General features: G+C 33.2%; 2 protein-coding genes across 2 annotated transcripts; one reads left to right on the plus strand and one right to left on the minus strand.

The window, feature by feature from the left end:
- Positions 1-388: 388 nt before the first annotated feature.
- On the plus strand, positions 389-1,853 carry LOC108754085 (RNA-binding protein 8A). The gene is made up of 4 exons (XM_018496136.1): positions 389-558; positions 886-1,032; positions 1,154-1,415; positions 1,508-1,853. The coding sequence occupies exons 1-4, from the start codon at positions 498-500 to the stop codon at positions 1,536-1,538; spliced, it is 501 nt and encodes a 166-aa protein (XP_018351638.1). The 5' UTR covers positions 389-497; the 3' UTR covers positions 1,539-1,853.
- Positions 1,854-2,094: 241 nt separating this feature from the next.
- LOC108754084 (26S protease regulatory subunit 6A-B) lies at positions 2,095-4,627 on the minus strand. Its single transcript, XM_018496134.1, has 4 exons — positions 4,582-4,627; positions 4,394-4,492; positions 2,583-3,716; positions 2,095-2,343 (listed from the first exon to the last, which is right to left on the minus strand). The coding sequence occupies exons 2-4, from the start codon at positions 4,433-4,435 to the stop codon at positions 2,233-2,235; spliced, it is 1,287 nt and encodes a 428-aa protein (XP_018351636.1). The 5' UTR covers positions 4,436-4,492; positions 4,582-4,627; the 3' UTR covers positions 2,095-2,232.
- Positions 4,628-18,514: the final 13,887 nt, after the last annotated feature.

Genomic DNA, 18,514 nt, shown 5'->3' on the forward strand with positions numbered 1-18,514 from the left:
TGCACATGAGGCATAAGAAAATGAACTAATCAAAGTACTTTATTTCCTTTTTTCTGTGAAATAGAGGACTCTGATTGATTGATTTTTTTATGCCTTATGTTTCGTTATGTTAAGGGCATTCTGTTGCCAGTTGAAACGTTTATCGCGACAATCAATCAGAAATAATACCATTAACGTTTCATATTGATTGTTGCGACAAACGTTTCAACTGGCAACGAGTGTTTGTAACGCATTGTAGAATGCCCTTTAAAATCTGTGCTCCTCACTTTATTCCGTGGTCACACATTAGTTCGCCATTGTGACAGGAATATTCAGTGGCGCTAAGATCGTCTTTTTCCCCAAAATCTATCATTTACATTTACATTGTTTGTGATTGTTTATGGTCATGGTCATCAAGTGTTTGGCGAGTTGAGTGAATGTTGGTGCATGCTAAACGCGATATTTTAAAGATTAACGTTATATATTATACACGTTATTGAAACACTGAAACTCTAACCATGGCGGATGTTTTGGATATCGATAACGCTGAAGAGTTTGAAGTCGATGATGAAGGAGATCGTGAGTTCTGTTCATTATATTTTACGAGCATTGTAACCTCAATTTCGTACCAAGATTCGATCATTTTACTTCATATTTCATCATATCCCTTCCTATGCCAAGAGAACACGGTGTTTTTCTATAAAGTTATTAAAAAATTGTATTAAAATTGAAGGTAAGGTAGCTGAATAATTACCAAATTTTGAAGTAGCGATTTTTTTGCAATGTCTAATATTGATGCAAATATCGAACTTGTTTGAAATCATTAGACAGGAAATGTGGAAGAAATAACAATAGTACTTGGGTCATAACAATGTGAACAATTTTTTTGATTTGATATATTTCCAGAGGGTATCGCGCGTCTTAAGGAAAAAGCGAAGAAAAGGAAAGGTAGAGGCCATGGTGCAGAATTGGTATCTACGAGAGACGATGTTGGTCATTACGAATCCATGAATCTTATTGAAGAAGATGACAATGAGCCTGGTCCTCAGAGATGTAAGAACATCTTTGTCATAGCTTTGTTAATTCAGTTTTTATTACAGAATTTATTTTTTATTTATTTATATATATATATTTGTAAGATCAGAATAATTAATATTTTTTTATATATTTTTAGCTGTAGAGGGATGGATCTTATTCATAAATTCAGTACATGAAGAAGCACAGGAGGATGATATTCAGGACAAATTCTCTGAGTTTGGCCAAATCAAGAACTTGCATTTGAATCTGGACAGAAGAACAGGATTTTTGAAAGGTTATGCGTTGGTGGAATATGAAACTTTTAAGGAAGCACAAGCTGCAAAGGAGGCTCTAAATGGTACAGAAATCCTAGGTCAAGCTATCTCTGTCGATTGGTGCTTTGTAAAAGGACCAAAAAAGTAAGTATTATTATATAAATATAATTATTTAAAATGATATAATATTTGGATTTGTATCGATATTTATATTCTACATTTTTCTATTTTTATAGAATCAGGAAAAGAAGTCACAGAAGGCGATGAGAATTATAGATTGATGACTATAATCACATCTTCTATCGTGTTATTTCAAACAAATTATTTTATATTTGATAAGCATTTTTAAAAATGCTCGAAATATTTTCTTCACTAAGATTTTTGCTCTTTTGTCCTATATATCTATTCATAATCTACTCAGATATAAAGAACTTTGTATGCTATCGTTAGTAAATAGAAGATCATGAATATCATCCAGATACAGCCTCTTATATAAGCGAGAACATTAATATTTTATGTGAATATCTTAGTTTGTTTTCTTTCATATACCTCTTATAATCTAGCAATAATTTTTGGTTTCACATTTATTACTATGCTTTGTACCAGTTTGCGTAAAATAAATGTTATTAAAATCTTATTTTTGTAGTGATACAACTTCTTATATATAACTTCGAGTACATATAATATTTAATAAAAGTTCCTATATTAAATGTAAAATCTCATTTTTTCATTGTGAAAGAATATTTTAGCAGTACGAGAATAAAGAAGACAAGAATTTGTGGCAAAAACAAGCATAACATTTTTTTAATTGTGTTAATACATATAACTTTGAAAAGTATTCATTTAGTCATTGTTTTTGTTTATCTTATACTAGTCGAAAAACGAGAAAGTATGAAGATTAGAGATATTCCTATATTTATTATACAAAAAATATATCTTAATAAATAAATGACGCAACATATTAAGCATAATAATTCAGGTTTGCTTTCTTTTTCGCTTGGACTTCATTAATAGCTTCCATCAAATCTTCATGAGTGACTTCTGTTGCATTGCGTCGTAATGCTATCATACCCTGAAACATATTATGTTCTTATCATTCTAACAAATTATATATGCATATAATAAAATCGAGTAGGATAAAGTATTAACTGAATGGGGCAATATATTAATCCTTGAGTAGTACGATTTAGATTAGAGTTAAAATGACATATTAGTGAAACATAGAAGAGAAATAATTTTATATTTAACGTTGAATTAAAGAGCAATTGATGCTTTTATTATTATTGATTTATTCTGAACTTAAATACTTACCGCTTCTACACAGACAGCTTTACATTGTGCTCCATTAAAATCATCCGTGGATCTGGATAATTCTTCGAAATTTACATCAGGCGACATATTCATTTTACGCGAATGAATTTGCATAATGCGTGCTCTGGCCTCCTCGTTGGGATGTGGAAACTCGATTTTTCTGTCTAAACGGCCAGATCGCAGCAAGGCTGGATCCAAGATGTCGACTCTGTTTGTGGCAGCAATTACTTTGATATCAGCGGTCGAACTAAAGCCGTCCAATTGATTTAATAACTCCAACATCGTACGTTGTACCTCTCTATCTCCCGCTTTTTCTGAGTCAAAACGTTTTGTGCCGATAGCGTCTAGTTCATCAATGAATATTATCGCTGGAGCTTTTTCTTTGGCCAACGAAAACGCATCTCTGACCAATTTAGCACCATCACCAATAAACATCTGTACCAATTGTGGACCAGCCAATTTTAGGAAGGTAGATTTTGTTTGGGCGGCACAAGCTCTAGCTAATAGAGTCTTTCCAGTTCCAGGTGGACCATAAAGTAAAACACCTTTAGGGGGTTGTATTCCTAGATTCTCGAACTTCTCCTTGTGCGTCATAGGCAACACAACAGCCTCGATGAGTTCCTGAATTTGTTTGTCTAGTCCACCGATGTCAGAGTATTGCTCTGTAGGTCTCTCATCTACTTCCATAGCTTTGACTCTGGCATCATATTCGGCTGGCAGAGTCTCTAGTACAAGATAACTATCTTTATTGACACCTACCAAGTCGCCTGGTTTCAGAGATTCAGCGTCGACCAGACCGATTACAGGCAGGAAGTACGTTTGACGGGTTGATGTCTTTATAACTGCACATTTGCCCTTTCTTTGTGCATCTAAATCAACCACTGCTCCATCTTCCTCTCCCATATCTTGTGGGTCAACATCTAATAGTTCGATGACATTGGATACCAAGTATGGGAGAGTTTTGTTTACCTTAATCTTCTCAGTATTCTCCTTAATTTTATCGTTCTGCGCCTGAAGCTCATGTGAAATTCGCATTACCTCGCTCTTCATTATCTTGATTTCATTATCCAACAGTCGCGTACGCGACACGATTTCGTCCGTGGACATTCGTAGGACGTCCTCTCCTAGTGTTTCCTATGAAAGACACAGCACATATAATTCTTTTTTTGTAAAGAACAGTTTTTTTCAAAAAAAATTTAATCATTTTTTAAATTGAGAAAGTAAAAAAATATAACTTTATGTTGATTAAAATGAATAAAAAAATTCAAGTATTATTTTTATTCTTTATAGAGTTTAGAAAAAATTACAGACAAAATTAAATAAAATAACATATTTTAATTAAACCTAATTCTTCTTATAGTCTGTTTTGTGAAGTAAAAAATGTTAATTATTCATTATTACTGCAATAAATCTTTAGATTTATTTACACTGAAAAAATAGATTAACTTAAGTGCTTAATGACAGCTAAATAATTAATATATCCATTAATATAATATAAAATAAATTCTAATAATTTTATAGAAAAAATGTATAATCACTTGATTCACAGTATTTGTATTTTACAAAACATCCTTTTTATATTATTTGCATTTAAGTAAAGCAAGTTTTCTAATTATGCAAACAGAACAAAATAAATTGATTTTAAGATAGTTAAAAGAGAAAACTAGAAAAAAAGAAGCAAAAGGAAATAAAAAAAATAAAAGTATCAATCAATGTTAACTATTGTGTTGCTCGCAAAGTATAACAGGATATATATACGCTTAGATATGCTTGTCATTCATGCATAACCTGCAAAATGCAGAATCGTATACCTCTCCATCCTCCCAAATAGATTTATCTTCGAGTGTGGCCATTTGAAAGCTATGAGGAATTCTTCGCTGACTAGCTCCGACTTTTCCTGACTGACTGCCCTACGATTACAAGCAAAAAATTCTTTAAAAATCAATTCCGAAAGCAGTCCTACGCTCTTTAGACAATTCAGAATAAAAAAATCTGCTACCCCCGACAATCACGACCATCACTCCATGACAGTGTGTTGCCAGACTTCCAGACATGTTCCGCACTTGCGCATGCGCGCAGTCTAAAGCGCCAGTAGAGTATCTAAATTGGCGTCCTTAGTTGCCCCCATCCGTAAGGATGTCGGTTTTTAATATCCTCGTCGGTGGTCTAACTAAGATCTTCTAAATTTTCGGATACATATCCTTTTTCCTGATTCCATTACGATTCATTTTCTGACCTAAAATACTAATTTCTATTTTTTTCTTAGGATTCCTCGCACCTCCTATTCGGTTTGGCGTGCAGATTCCGCGGTTCACACAACACCACTTTTATCTAATCTAACCTAATGACTACAGTACTGCGCGCTAAGCTGTAAACAACGCGCATGCGCGAGTGCGGGGCATGTCTGACATCAGGCGCGACAGCAATTGTGATCGTATACCGACCCATCAAGAATCAATTTAAAATGATATAGGGCAATCTCGGAAGATGGCCGTACTTGTCGCGTTTCAATTACTCTTTCGCTTTCTTCTGATTTTACATATATATTCCCATTTCCCAGAGAACATTGAGACGTCTTATAAGATATCATAAAAATGTCTTAAAATTCATGAGAATTCTAATTTAAGTCTTTTGGATGTTTTTCAGACATGCGTGTTCTCTCTGGGTACATATTAATTAAACAACAAAAAGAAATTATTATCTGTCTATGTTAAGAAAATAGTATCTGTAGGTTGATAACTTAATCGTCGATTAAATTAATCAAAGTTTACAAGCTTGAACTTAAATATATTAATCCAAGTTAATGGACGATTTCAGAAACTATTTGTTATTTTTATTGAATACATTTATTGAATATTAATATACTTTTTAAGTAACAATTACCAAATAATCGAACATTTAATTTTTTCCCTTCCTCTTTCTTTTTTTTATATATTTCTTTTTCAAATTTTATTTTTTGCAATAATTAATAATATATACATGATTTTTTAAAAGATAATTGTAATTATTATGAAAAACATTTATGCACAAAAAATTATTAAAAATAACTATTTAATATTTGACAAATTTGACTTTTATATGTCAATTATCAAGGCACAAGTATACAAGGTGTCATTAAAATACGGTACCACCCATCCTAAACAGGTAGAGCGGACTAAACTGAATTGAAAAGTCCTTACCATTTTGCGATTTTTGCAATAGTTATCGAGATAAAATCGCTAAATATTGAGTTTTAATAATTTTTTACTCAAATACTATCAACTTTATAGAAAAACAGCAAGAGATAACAATAATTTATTTTCTTCTTATAAAGTTCTGAGAATTTTTTCAGAATTTTTAAAAGAAGAAAATAAATTATTTTAAATATTATTTTAAATATTGTATTTTTTCATGGCGGTAAAAATAAGAAAATGCAGTATTAAATAGTTAATAAACAATTCTGAAAAAATTTTTAAAGTCCTATGAGAAGGAAATAAATGATTTTTGTCTCTTGCAATTTTTCTGTAAAGTTGATAGTATTTGAATAAAAAATTATTGAAAATCATTTAGCGATTTTTAGTAATTAATATTTCGTTAACCACTGCAAAAAATGCAAAATGGTAGAGGATTTTTCGACTCAGTTTAGTCCACTCTATCTGGGCACAGGATGGGTGGTGCTGTATTTTAACAACACCCTGTATATACATAACCTTTTTATATGTGGAAATTGAATGTTCCAATTTTAATTAAAGATATTACTTTTTTATATTTACAATTTTTTATTTTTGTATATAAATTGCTGCAAATACAAACGCACAGCTGATGTGTTTTTTATTCTCTATGTAAAATTATATTTAAATAAATTTTAAAATTATTGGTTGGAGGAAAAGTTTTGCAATATTTCGTTAATACAATGTCTTCGTTAAAAATGATTAAAATTTAAATTAAAAAAAAAGAGGTTTAAAGCTTAAAATCTCTACTTTTGAATGGTTACTATATTTTTTTGAATTTATGTAAATTTTGTAATTTTTATACATATAAAACTACGAACTCAAAAAAAAAAAGAAAATTTTTTTTCTCACTTTGTGGATCTGTCACGTGTAAAAACAAAATTACAAAAATTTTTGATTTCTATATCATGAAAGTTTAGAGTTTTCCTTACAAAATGGTTTTTTGAAGATGTTTTTGTTCTAATCTACGATTTTTTGTTCTTTGAATTATTCGCGAGTTAAGTAAAAAGTGGCATTTTGACTTTAATTGCTCATAATTCCATTAAAAATCACATTAATGCAATTAAAAAAACAAATTCTTATAGCTGAAACGTTGCTCCATCAAATAGCATCATGCTAATTTTTTAAATGTAAAATACATAGAATATTGAATTAAAAATGTGATGTTACTATCTTTATATAACCATTGTGCAATGGAAAAAAGGATAGTAATATCACATTTTTAGCTCAAATGTAATATATATTCTATTTTTTTTTAATTGGCAATTACACCGTTTGTTAGAGCAACGTTTCAGCTTTAAGAATCTGTTTTATTAATTACGTCACGATGATTTTTAACGGAGTTATGCAATCAAATTCAGAATGCTCTTTTATTTAATCCGCGTGTAACTTGATAACAAAAAGTCATAGGAACATTTTTTTAAAACGAATTTTTAGGAAAAACTTTAAGCTTTTACGTCAAATAGTCGAAAATTTCGCAACAAATATATTCTGTATATAATTTTGAAAAAATCGGCAGAACTTTTTCTCCAATACATCATGATAAAAAAATATCAAAACAACGTAATTGAACTTATAAGTACAATTATTAGAAAATCTCATGTTATCATTATGTAAATTTTGTATAATAAAATATACGATTGTTAAAAAAGTAATTGTGATGATAAATTAGGAGAAGTAAACGTTTATTTTTAAACTTTACTTTGTATTCGTTCATTGTAAGTGTGAATTTGCACATAACATGGAACGAAGAAAAATGGAGACATTATTTGATGAGATGCATCAGCAAGTGGATAGTTTGAGGATAATGATTTAAGATGGGCATGTATGGAGTCCGCAATACAGTCACGCGCAAAGACGCGCCATTTATACTTTCATCGAGTTCTGCATATGAGAGCTGCATTGTTTGTACGTTTTCCAAGGTATACTGCGGCTTACATCTCCGGGGTGGGAGGTGCACCCACGGTTTCAGGCTAATCGGGAAGTAACGAGTTTGCAACGGATAGCTGCAGCTTTCATTAAACTCTATTAACGCTAATTAGAGAATAACTGAAGGCTAATTACAGAATAATTGTGGCATATAAATAAACATCTACACGAGCCTGCGATGAGGATAGTTAATAAGTGAGTTAATTTGCAGACCGATGTATATGTAAGCATTGTGGTTTGAACACCGAATCTTACTTTAGGGACGAGTCGTAACTTGTCTCAGTACAATAATTTTTAATTACGATTGGGCTTTATGAAATGCAAAATAGCATTGCAATGAGCTGTTAAATACACATTTTGCAGAGTAGATAATGCAATTGAGAAACGTATCGTCCAAGTAATTTTGTATACTTCGTATAAATATTTACGTTTTAATAATTTACTCTATATCCTAATAACTCTATAATTTTAAAATAAATCTATAATTTGGAATAAACTTATAATTTATACATATATGTTGCTATTATAGTAGTAAAAAAAAAACATGAAATAGCTTTAATGTAAGAGATCATAAAGCCTAACTATATATCAGTTACTAAAAAATGCGGTAATTTAATTTGGTCCAGTCGGAATAATTTCGGCCAATTTTTAAAAAATGTCTAAATACAGTCTCGCGTACGAAAGGAGATCAGACGTAATACATTTTAAAAACGTCTATTTTTAAGACCTTCTATGTCCTGATTTTGACATGCAGTTTGGGCATTATCAAAATTTGGATCACAGTTATTCTGATTTTGGGCCGAAGTTACTCTATCTTTGGTATATTTGTACTTTATTAATTGACATAAAAAGAATGTGTTCTGTCACAGAAAGTTCGGTGCTCGACAAATCGACGGTGCTCCAACTCTTTTTACTAGTAGCTAACTACCGCGTTTTGTTAAGCACAATCCCGAATCGCATGAAATATCAAATTTCACTGCGACTATGAAGTCCGGGGTCCTAAGAGAAGTGCCCAGAAATTTTGCAACTTTTATCGTGGACGTGCAATATCGCGGGGATATATTATCGAATTTCCATATCGACATGCTGCCGTTGAAGGGCTACGCCGAGCCGAACGTTTTATAACCGCCCGTAACTTAAAGCCGTGCATTATCAACCTTACGAGACACTTGGTCATCTCCCAGAGAGTCCGTAACATGTATAGTAATCCTTCGATAAAGCGCAACGAAAGTACAGTCCCAAATGTGTTCGCAAACAATGGAGAGAGGCACTAAATTTTATGTCAAGGGCATGACTCTCGTTTCGCCTCGCATCATGATCTTTCTCTATGAACGAAAGAAAAGTATTTTCTGAATCTTTAATAATTCATCGTTGTTTTAGAATTATTAATAATTTATAATAATATCTCGATTTTTAGCTCATTTAATGTAAATCAATATAAAGTTGAAAAAATTAACGAATATGTATTATTTTTCTCTCTAGATTTTTAGAAAATTTATATATATGTCATAAAATTAAGAACATAACTTTTTACGTGTGTTTGATTTAAATTTGCCGTGTGACGGATTTAAATTTGCTATTCCTTTTAATCTTTTAATTTTAAAATGCACTAATTTTATACATATAAACATTGGGAAAATGAACATAAAAGATAGAGGTTTGTAACATAAAAGATAAACCGCTGACTAAAATTATGTACACCAATGCGTACTAATGTCCAATAATGCTCAAGTAATACTCAATTTTTTTTGCCCACTATGCCCTCGTAATGCTCTACAATGCCCAGTAATGCTGTAAACTCATACCGTTTATTATAATACACAATTCTCTTAAGTAATGCCTCAAATTTGTACACAGCAAACATCCTCAGGATTTACCCCCATTGTTGTAATATTTTTTTAAATTGTAGCACTTATTTTAATAATCAATTATTTTTACAATAACCAATTATTTATCTTTATTTTTAGGAATAAATATATAAATAAATAAAATATTGTAGGTCGAGATTATTTTGTTGAAGGCTAAGTAACTTTATGACACTTTTTTTTTATTTGAAAATCGTGAAAATACAATGAAACTATCGAATAAAAATAATAATTATATATCTCATACTTACTGACTACAAATTATTTGTGATTAATAATTAATAATTTATCTCAATGATTAGTTTATAAACTCCACTTACAATAACCAAGTTAGTTAAAGTTAGAAAAATAATTGATTATTGACATCGTCTGAGGAATATAAAGGACATATTAATATAGTAATAGAATATTGTTATCAACAAACTTTTCAACAGAGACATTTATTCAGGTAACAAAATTGATAAGTTAGACATAATTATGAAGCGCGATCAAATTTCGCATGTTAACGAACATTGCGAGTTTTCCAACTTTAATAAGTTACATGCTTCCCAACACAATGTAAGATGATTCATTTTCGATACGACTGGCATGTGCAAAACGAGAGATATCAAAGATACGCGTCCCTGCTTTATTACTTCCCTGATAAATGCTAATACGTATCGTATAATTAATGTTTCTGCTAGTTCTCATAAATTTTGTATAATTCTCTGAACGCTATTGTTCCAACGATAAAGAATCGTTTCAAGTATCGTTCACGATTAGTTTGCTCCCTCGCTGAAACGACCATGAAACTCGACGTTAACTTTTATCTTGTTAAGGTGAAAATTGCAACAGAATTTTTATATAGAAAGAGTTAAGCGACGGTTTTAATAAATATAAAATAAATTTTTGGAAGTTTATCGTTACTTATATGAAAATTGTACGATTATTGTGTTAGATAATCGTTATTCTACATTATTTTGGTGTTGGTAGGTTTTTTATTTCCCGATTTCTCGATACAGGCACATTGAAGTTGCAGTTACACGCGAGATACATGTAACTGCATCTCATTGAAATGCTAAATAGCAACCACGTAAATGCGCGCTAATTAAGCACGAATATTATTCCGTACGAATGTTGTTCGATAAATCTGATATTCACGTTGTGTTTTTCATTATTTCGCTTGACGGATTAATTACTGACAGCTCATTGAATGCCCGATAATGCAAAAAAATCTTATGGAATACTTTTTTGTACATTCGCTGTTGCAATACCGCATATAAGAATCAGTGATATATTAATTTATTAATACAATGAATGATAATCAATGTTATCGCATAATAATTAATTGCGTAATAATTAACCATTATCAAACAGCAAAGATAAAAGATGCGAAAATATAATATATTAATAATGGTACTATAAATGGAGTTTTTGTAGACCATAAAAGCTTATAAACACGTGCACTATTAAAATTTCGCTTTATTTAGTATAATAGATTGCTTTAATTAAATACGATATCAGGATAATCTGTCGACTAAATTTTGCGCGATAAATGCGCAAAATATATATACCAGAGATATACTTCTGGAATTTTACTGATAAGTATATTAATTGTATAACAACATATAAGTATATATAATATAATTTTTGCTGAGATGTGTACTTAATAATAAATTTATAAATTTTCATTAATAATCATTCATCAATTATAACCGAGTCGATGTGACTCGGTCATGCATGCGAAGACGCGTCGCATGGAGTTTGCCGCTAATAACACAGCCATCGAAGCCGTCACGAAACCTTTTAGACCAGACGTTATTAAATTATGCTGACTTGACCCACATTCAAGTACGTGTCATTTCCTTTTTTACTTAATGTCTGTTCATAAAATGTTGATAACGCTCGATAGTGACTTTTAAGTATAGCAGCTTGTCGCGACGTTTCATGTTAAATTTATGAAAAATAGAAGGGTAACCGAAGTAAGTCGCCGATCGACGAAACAAAGTAAAAATCGACAGTGACCCGGATTTCCTTCGTTTTCGGGCGTAGGAAACGCAGATTGAAGGAAGCGAATGAGATTTCGGTACCGAATTCAATTTAACATTTATTAATATGCAAGGGCGAAACTTACTCGGCGCGAAACAACAAGCTCCCCGATTTCCGAGGGGTAGTCGTTTGACTTCAAAATAAGTCATTGTCAAGTCGACATTTTCAGAAATTGGATCACCTATATCTGAATTCCATTTCGACGTAACGAACCCTCAATCTCCTCGCGCACGGAAGTACACGTTAATTATCGGCAAGCCTGTGCTGTAACTCGCTTCAAGTCCTGCAAATTCTGCCCTGACGAAGACTCACCCACGTCACTGGATAAGCGTCTTTCTCAAGGCGGAAGACGCCATTAATTGGAGGGCGAGTCGCGAAGGGTAATTCAGGAAATGGGACTTCCTTCCGGCGAGACGCCGGTTGCGCACTGGGCAAAGCACCGCGGATTGTTAAAACAAATCCTTTGTAGCGGGCGTGAGGTAATTCTATTAATTGGACTCGGAGAAAGGAAGAGAGTGCAGGTGCGCAAATATCGGCACCCCTAGCGGCAAGGTGGACGAGAATCTAGTTTCTTCATTTGCGCGCGAACTCATAGTCGACAAAGGAAGGTCGATTATTTATTTAGCATTCAAGCAACTCGTCGTCGGTGCGGAACTTAAAGTTGCGACAACAATTGAGAAGAAAATGGCTGCGTTCAGCAAAAAAAGCAACTTTGAAACTGTTGTAAAATTCTTGAATATGATTGGTTTATACATTTAGAACTAGTGAGAAACTAAGGGAAAGACCAATCATATTAAAGAAAAAATATTATTCTTTAATATGATTGTGGTCTTTTCCTTAGGAAATTTTGAATATGATTTATGCATTTGCAAAGCTGCTTTTTTTGTTGAACGCAGCCAATATAGCGTTCAAATAACAAGTTATTGCGCACATTTTTATCCAATCTCGTAACGATATCGATCAGTTTGAGGCGTCGTTAAATTTTCTAATATAATAATTATTAAAATAATAATAATTTATATTGGCAGAATGTTATGGAGGAAGATTTTTGTGAGAAAGCTCGGTAAAGTTCATTGAAGTTCAGCTCAAAATCAGTGACATAAATTTGATAACTTTCGTATTATAAAACATGAAGTTACTATGTCAGCAAGCAATTATTAAATAGTCTTGATTGATTAAACTTGATTTTCAAAACTTTGCAATCTCTTCACATGATAAATGACTTTATGTTTTCTCAGCTCTTTTTCTCTCTTTTTATTTTTTCCATCATTCTTTCTCATATCTGTCTTGGATATAACTATCGATTTTATCGAAATTAAAATTGGAGGGTATAATCTATTACTTTTATTTTTTATAATTAAGCAAAAGCTGATCTCTTTTCCAGTTGATTTTATCATAAATTTCCAATTGTAAAGTTAATTAGTACGATTGCATTTATCACAAAATTGAGATTTATCAGAAGATTTCTACGTGAAAAAGATGAATTACTTAAAGTTTAAAGACGGAGAACATTCAATGTATTTTGCAATTGTTTGCTATTTAATATTTTTGATACGGCATTTAGCTTAAGTAAGCAAATGAGAAACCTTTTATCCGCTTACTACAAATCCTTTTACGTATACGCTTCGTAGTTCATAAAGTCGATTGTATGCAGTAATTTATCATCTGTCTGCAGGTAATTTAACGATGAACACGCAAAATACGTCTTTATTCGCGCGAAAACATCAATGATAAAATATCTCATACAAACATGAATCTTTGAATTTACATAAAATGTGTCTCACAAATGAATGATTTGCAAATATTCGACACTTTATACCTATAAGAGATTTTTCATTTATGCAAATTCTACTAATAAACTCTAAAGAGATTTTTTTGGTCAGACTTCCGATTTATAATCCCATTGAAAGAATGTAATTGCGTTTGGCGGTCAGGGTTTTAATTTAGCTGTTCGGAGATAAAAATAGATTTCTTGTCGCATGCTGCACGAGGATGATTGTGAATAATTAATACGCGCGCCAATTTTGTCGACGTACCTATTAGCTGATGTGATTGAATGGTTTCTACACTGATGTACAATTACCAAGCTTGAAAGTATTCCAAATCCACTCCAATCCATAAAGCCATCATAAGCGCAAATAAATCGGCGATGAGCCAAAGTTAGTTCGCGAGAATGCAATCTTTTTTGTTCAAGAGATTCTCACTCTTGATATCGAATTCGAGTTAATTAACGTCTCATCGTAATGCAGCTCTAGCGTGTATTTCATATCTCAAGCGAGACGAAGTGGATAACAGCGAGTAATCGATAATATTGATACAATATTGCGCCAATAATCACTGATCGCTCAAGGCAGCCAAGAAATAACGTTGGAACGCTGGTTGACGACGTTCGTGTTATTACTGAACCGTGTCAGGTAACGTATAACAACAAGAATGCACAATAGCCGCTGTGAGTTACGCCATTATCGAATATTGCAGAACTATCTCTGCATAATGCGGATATACAGGATATTTATAGTGTCGCTGAATCTTTACAAGGTCTATCGTTAAGACGATAACGTTTGTCACGCGCTTTAACTTCGTTAAGCTTCCAAAGGTTGGAGGGCCTTCGTGTTCAGAAGAACCTCCAACTTTTATTAACTTAAATTCTTTGACTCATTGGACTAAAGTTGACTTACTCCGTTTTTAGCAAAGAATAAATTTTAATTTCTGATTGGTACACCGACTGGTCGTCCGATTTGAAAAGTTTAGAAACAAATTGAAGCACTCATTTATGAATTGTTCAACTGTTTAACTTTGTAATTTCTACCGGCAAGTGTATAACGATTTCTTACCAGTATACTTTTAAGTTGACAATATATTTTCGTAGATTTACAAAGTATTTATTAAATTTTTGAAATATCGATCATAATAAGTATCGAAATGTCGATAAGTATATAATTATGGCTCTAAGATTCAGACTACAGAAAATACTCCATCTGATTCGGCGCCAGTCAGCGCGACAAAATAAAAAGAAAATCGACGTATTGTGAAAAGCGGAAAAGTTAGGTATAGCTTTTTTGTAGTTGATCGCAAACTCAGGCTTGCATTGGTTATTCCTTGCGATTGTACTGCGTCAAATAAGTTGGATTGAAAAATGTAAGGAACCGCTGAGGTGAAAACGCAACAGACAATCAGAAGCGGAAGTACGAGTAAATGTCGAAGAATGTCGGAGTATCGTGGTGGAAACTAGCCGAGAAACATTGGAACTTTGACGCCAGCAGAGTGTATAAACTCGTGACTATTACTAGCGGTGGCGTAGAAATCGCAAAGGCGGAAAAATCCAGATGTCAGTGATGCAAATGTAAAAATAATGCGCCCAATGCATCTACGAGTTATCAGCGTTGAAGCGTGCTATATAGAATCGGATTCCAACGTGAAATTTCTTTCTCAAAATATTTCAGAATCTTGTCAGATGAAAATTCAGTCCAATGACGCATATTACTTAATATAGAATGTTTTACAATTCTAGCATCTTCACATTATACATTTATAAAATAAATCGAACCAATCTTACTTTGAATTACATATAGTCGCGTAAGATTTATTTTATATTTTTGTAATTTACTAAATATTATATTGCAGAAATATTTTTTAAATATAAAAATATATAAATATTTGAAAAATATTTCTGCAATATAATTAAGTAAAGAAAGATTGTTCTCTATTATTCACCTAATTTCATGTTAACTTTCATTTTTTCGCAATTTTAATTTTAATCCTTTGTGCTTCTATATTGTAGTCGAACGTGATGTAATGCGTTAGCATAATTTTTCAAGCATTTAAATCTGTCCATAATTATAATTGGCAAACTACATTTTAAAAATCTCCATAAAAATTCTTTCAAGTAATAAGAATTTTTTGATTCATGTTAGACCAGTCGACGGTAAAACACATTGTGTATTTGTATTGGAAATGATCTACTCACGTTCTTGCTAATCGTTTGTATTGAATTTTTTAAAATATTCGAGTATTAATTTAATATAATGTGATTGTGTTATTTAAAGATTTTGTGTGAAATTGATGTTCAACGTTTCTTAGTATCAAAATAATACAATTTATGAGTAAGTGAATTAATAGATAACATAAAAATGTGTACAATATAATTAATAGATTAAGTATTTATTATAGCTCAGTTGAGATAAATCCATATCATTAATGCCTATTCAAGCAAACACTGGCAATGTGAACATAATTTATTCAAATACATGTTAATTTAACATATTATAAATGTTAATTATACTAAAAAAATATACTTCCACAGTTTTGTGGTAATTTTTTTTACACAACATCTGTGTTGTCTAACATTTTTGTCTTACGTTAAATGAACACAAAAAAAAAAGTGAGTGTTGAGTGAACCGTTTGGAACATGTGAAAATGTATTATGTTCGACACAAATTTTCTAACAGTACATGTAGATAAGATTAAAGATAAAATATTTAAACTTTGCTTAGTTGCAAGAAACAGCTTGGTGGCAAAGAATTATGTAATTTAAGTAAATTTGATAATAAATATCTTTTTAGAGACTACAATGGGTAATGATCTCTCTAAAGATGTTTTCTAACAAAAAAAAATTGACAATGTATTTATCATTAGATTCGTCATTTAAAGTGAGAATAAGTATTTTATTGCAGAGTTTGTATATTTAAAAAGAAGTGCAAGACTGTGTCAATTGCAGCTTAATTCAGAAATCCGATCGTATATTGATACTGAGCGTCAGATTAGAATACCGCTGTTGTACGGTCGTCATTATCGTTCGACACGCGAGCATGCGAAGAAACACGCGACACGGAAGAGCGGAGCGTAATGTTGAGACGAGGAAAAGATTGCACAAAGGAGAATCGAGCTATTGGAGCGTTAACCTACGTCCAGACGACCCCTTTTTCTAACTAAAAGAAGAAGAGAGTCTCGCTCTGAGATATTTTGTTTGCTTCATAAAAATTGCTATCAAACGAAGATTTGAGTGTTTCGTAATGCCTAATTCAGGCTACGCGGTCAGCACTTTCAACGACTATAGTCTTCGATCTTCTTCTGTTTTTAAAATATGCGTGAAAATGGTTATTAAAAGAATTAAATTTATTTTGCAATTATGTTCTTTCTGAATGCATATATCATACTTCTACGTTACATGTTATTTAAATCTGAAAAAAAAAACCTTACTCTACAACAAACACCTTGAACCTCCCAGATCTAATCGAAATTTCGTTTGCTGCGTACACGAAGAGAAGAAAAAAAGGGGAGAGTTTCATTTTATAACTTAACAACATATAAAACATTTCGGCATTTTACAAATTACAACTTATATATTATAGATATATCCCTAAATCTCAAAGCATCAAAATAGAAAAAAAGAGAGTCTATAAATATTAATCTGAAGCCCGAATAGCCTATCAAAGTTACAATGGGTCTTCCAGACCCATAGTGTGTTTTCTGAATTTTTGTAAAGTATGTGTTCTAGAGTTCATTATATTAAATTTTTTCCTTTTCAATATCACTTTCATATGCTCCGTTATACACAGACATACCGCATCGCGCAGCCGATTCGACAGTCGTATATCACGTATTTCGGGTTGTAGCACACAAGCGCGTCGTCTTCCTGAGCGTGCCAAGATACACGATAAACGACCGATTTCATTTCTTTCCCGTATAAAAGATATCTAATTGGTACCCCGCTTGTTTTAAATCCGTTTCGAATACACAATCAGGCGTACTTGTCATCTGTTGTCTTCTTCATATGAAAATATTGGTGGTTAAGATTTTCAATAAATCTGTCCTAATTAGGTTTTACTGTTTTACTTTGACGTTGCTTCTGGCTTCATTTGATGAAGGAAAGGAGAACATTCCGTAGGTCGCTCCGGACCGAAAAGACAGAACAGTATCCTCCCGCATACGGCCCTCTGTTGACTGAACTGAGTTAAGTCAACGCCGCCCACGGTCTGGCACGCGGCCTCCAGCGCGCGCCAAGACGAAGAGGGATGTACCGCGCGGGGGAATCGGAGATAGGGAGGACGTCATCGGGGGACGTGGACCGTATGAGCAACGGAGACAGAGGCTACCGAGATGGAGTGCGAAGTGACGAGGCTGAGGGATGAGGTGCGACGACGACGGAACGAGCGGAACTGCGAGAGAGGCGCGACAGAGCGAGAGTGGCGGCGAAGGGTTCAAGTATAAGGATACCGAGGCATGCGCCGTCCTATCATATTGATCTCGCCATAGTAACGATTCTCTCTTCTCCGACGATGTTGGGATGCACTGTAGCTGCGGGAGGAAGAGGGACGGAGAGAAAGCGAGGAGCCGAACGGGAGGGCTCGGAGGAGAGGGCGAGAGAAAGAGAGAGAGGGAAGAGGGCAGGCAGGTCGTACCGCATGGTGTACCACGCTACCCCACGATGCGCGGATGTGGGCCGCCGAGGGTTGAACGCGAGGGAGAGCGTGGGATGAAGAGAAAGAGAGTTACTGGATAGTCGTAGGGGGAGAAGATATGTATATATGACGAGAGCAGGAGCGAGCTGGTGAGAAAGAAAGAAAGATGAAGAGGGATGGAGAGAGGAGAGAGAGAGAGAGAGAGAGAGAGGGGGAAAGTGAAGAGACGGAGAGGACTGCAAGAGACGGACAGCGTCGGTGATCGAGAAAGAACGGTGATCGAGAAAGAACGATGATACGGGAGGTGTAGAATGATGGAGAGGGGTGGGATCTAGACGCGCACGACGACTAGCAGGTATACATGCTGGACCAGACAAAGAAGATGGAAACGAGAGAGGATAAGAGAAAGATAGACAGAGAAAGAGAGAAAGAGAGAATGAAAGAACGGAGATATTACGAGTGACCGAGAGAGAGAGAGAGAGAGAGAGAGAGAGAGAGAG

The sequence above is a fragment of the Trachymyrmex septentrionalis genome, unplaced genomic scaffold (genome assembly GCF_001594115.1).
Source record: "Trachymyrmex septentrionalis isolate Tsep2-gDNA-1 unplaced genomic scaffold, Tsep1.0 scaffold75, whole genome shotgun sequence".
In the NCBI taxonomy this organism is placed as follows: Eukaryota; Metazoa; Arthropoda; class Insecta; order Hymenoptera; family Formicidae; genus Trachymyrmex; species Trachymyrmex septentrionalis.

Excerpts from the sequence above, each read along its gene's own strand:
- LOC108754085 (XM_018496136.1), top strand. The coding sequence starts at position 498 with ATGGCGGATGTTTTGGATATCGATAACGCTGAAGAGTTTGAAGTCGAT. Across the intron at positions 559-885 it reads AGTCGATGATGAAGGAGATC|AGGGTATCGCGCGTCTTAAG; the intron begins GTGAGTTCTGTT and ends ATATATTTCCAG. Across the intron at positions 1,416-1,507 it reads TTTGTAAAAGGACCAAAAAA|AATCAGGAAAAGAAGTCACA; the intron begins GTAAGTATTATT and ends CTATTTTTATAG.
- LOC108754084 (XM_018496134.1), bottom strand. The coding sequence starts at position 4,435 with ATGGCCACACTCGAAGATAAATCTATTTGGGAGGATGGAGAG. Across the intron at positions 3,717-4,393 it reads CTATTTGGGAGGATGGAGAG|GAAACACTAGGAGAGGACGT; the intron begins GTATACGATTCT and ends TGTCTTTCATAG. Across the intron at positions 2,344-2,582 it reads AAGCTGTCTGTGTAGAAGCG|GGTATGATAGCATTACGACG; the intron begins GTAAGTATTTAA and ends AATATGTTTCAG.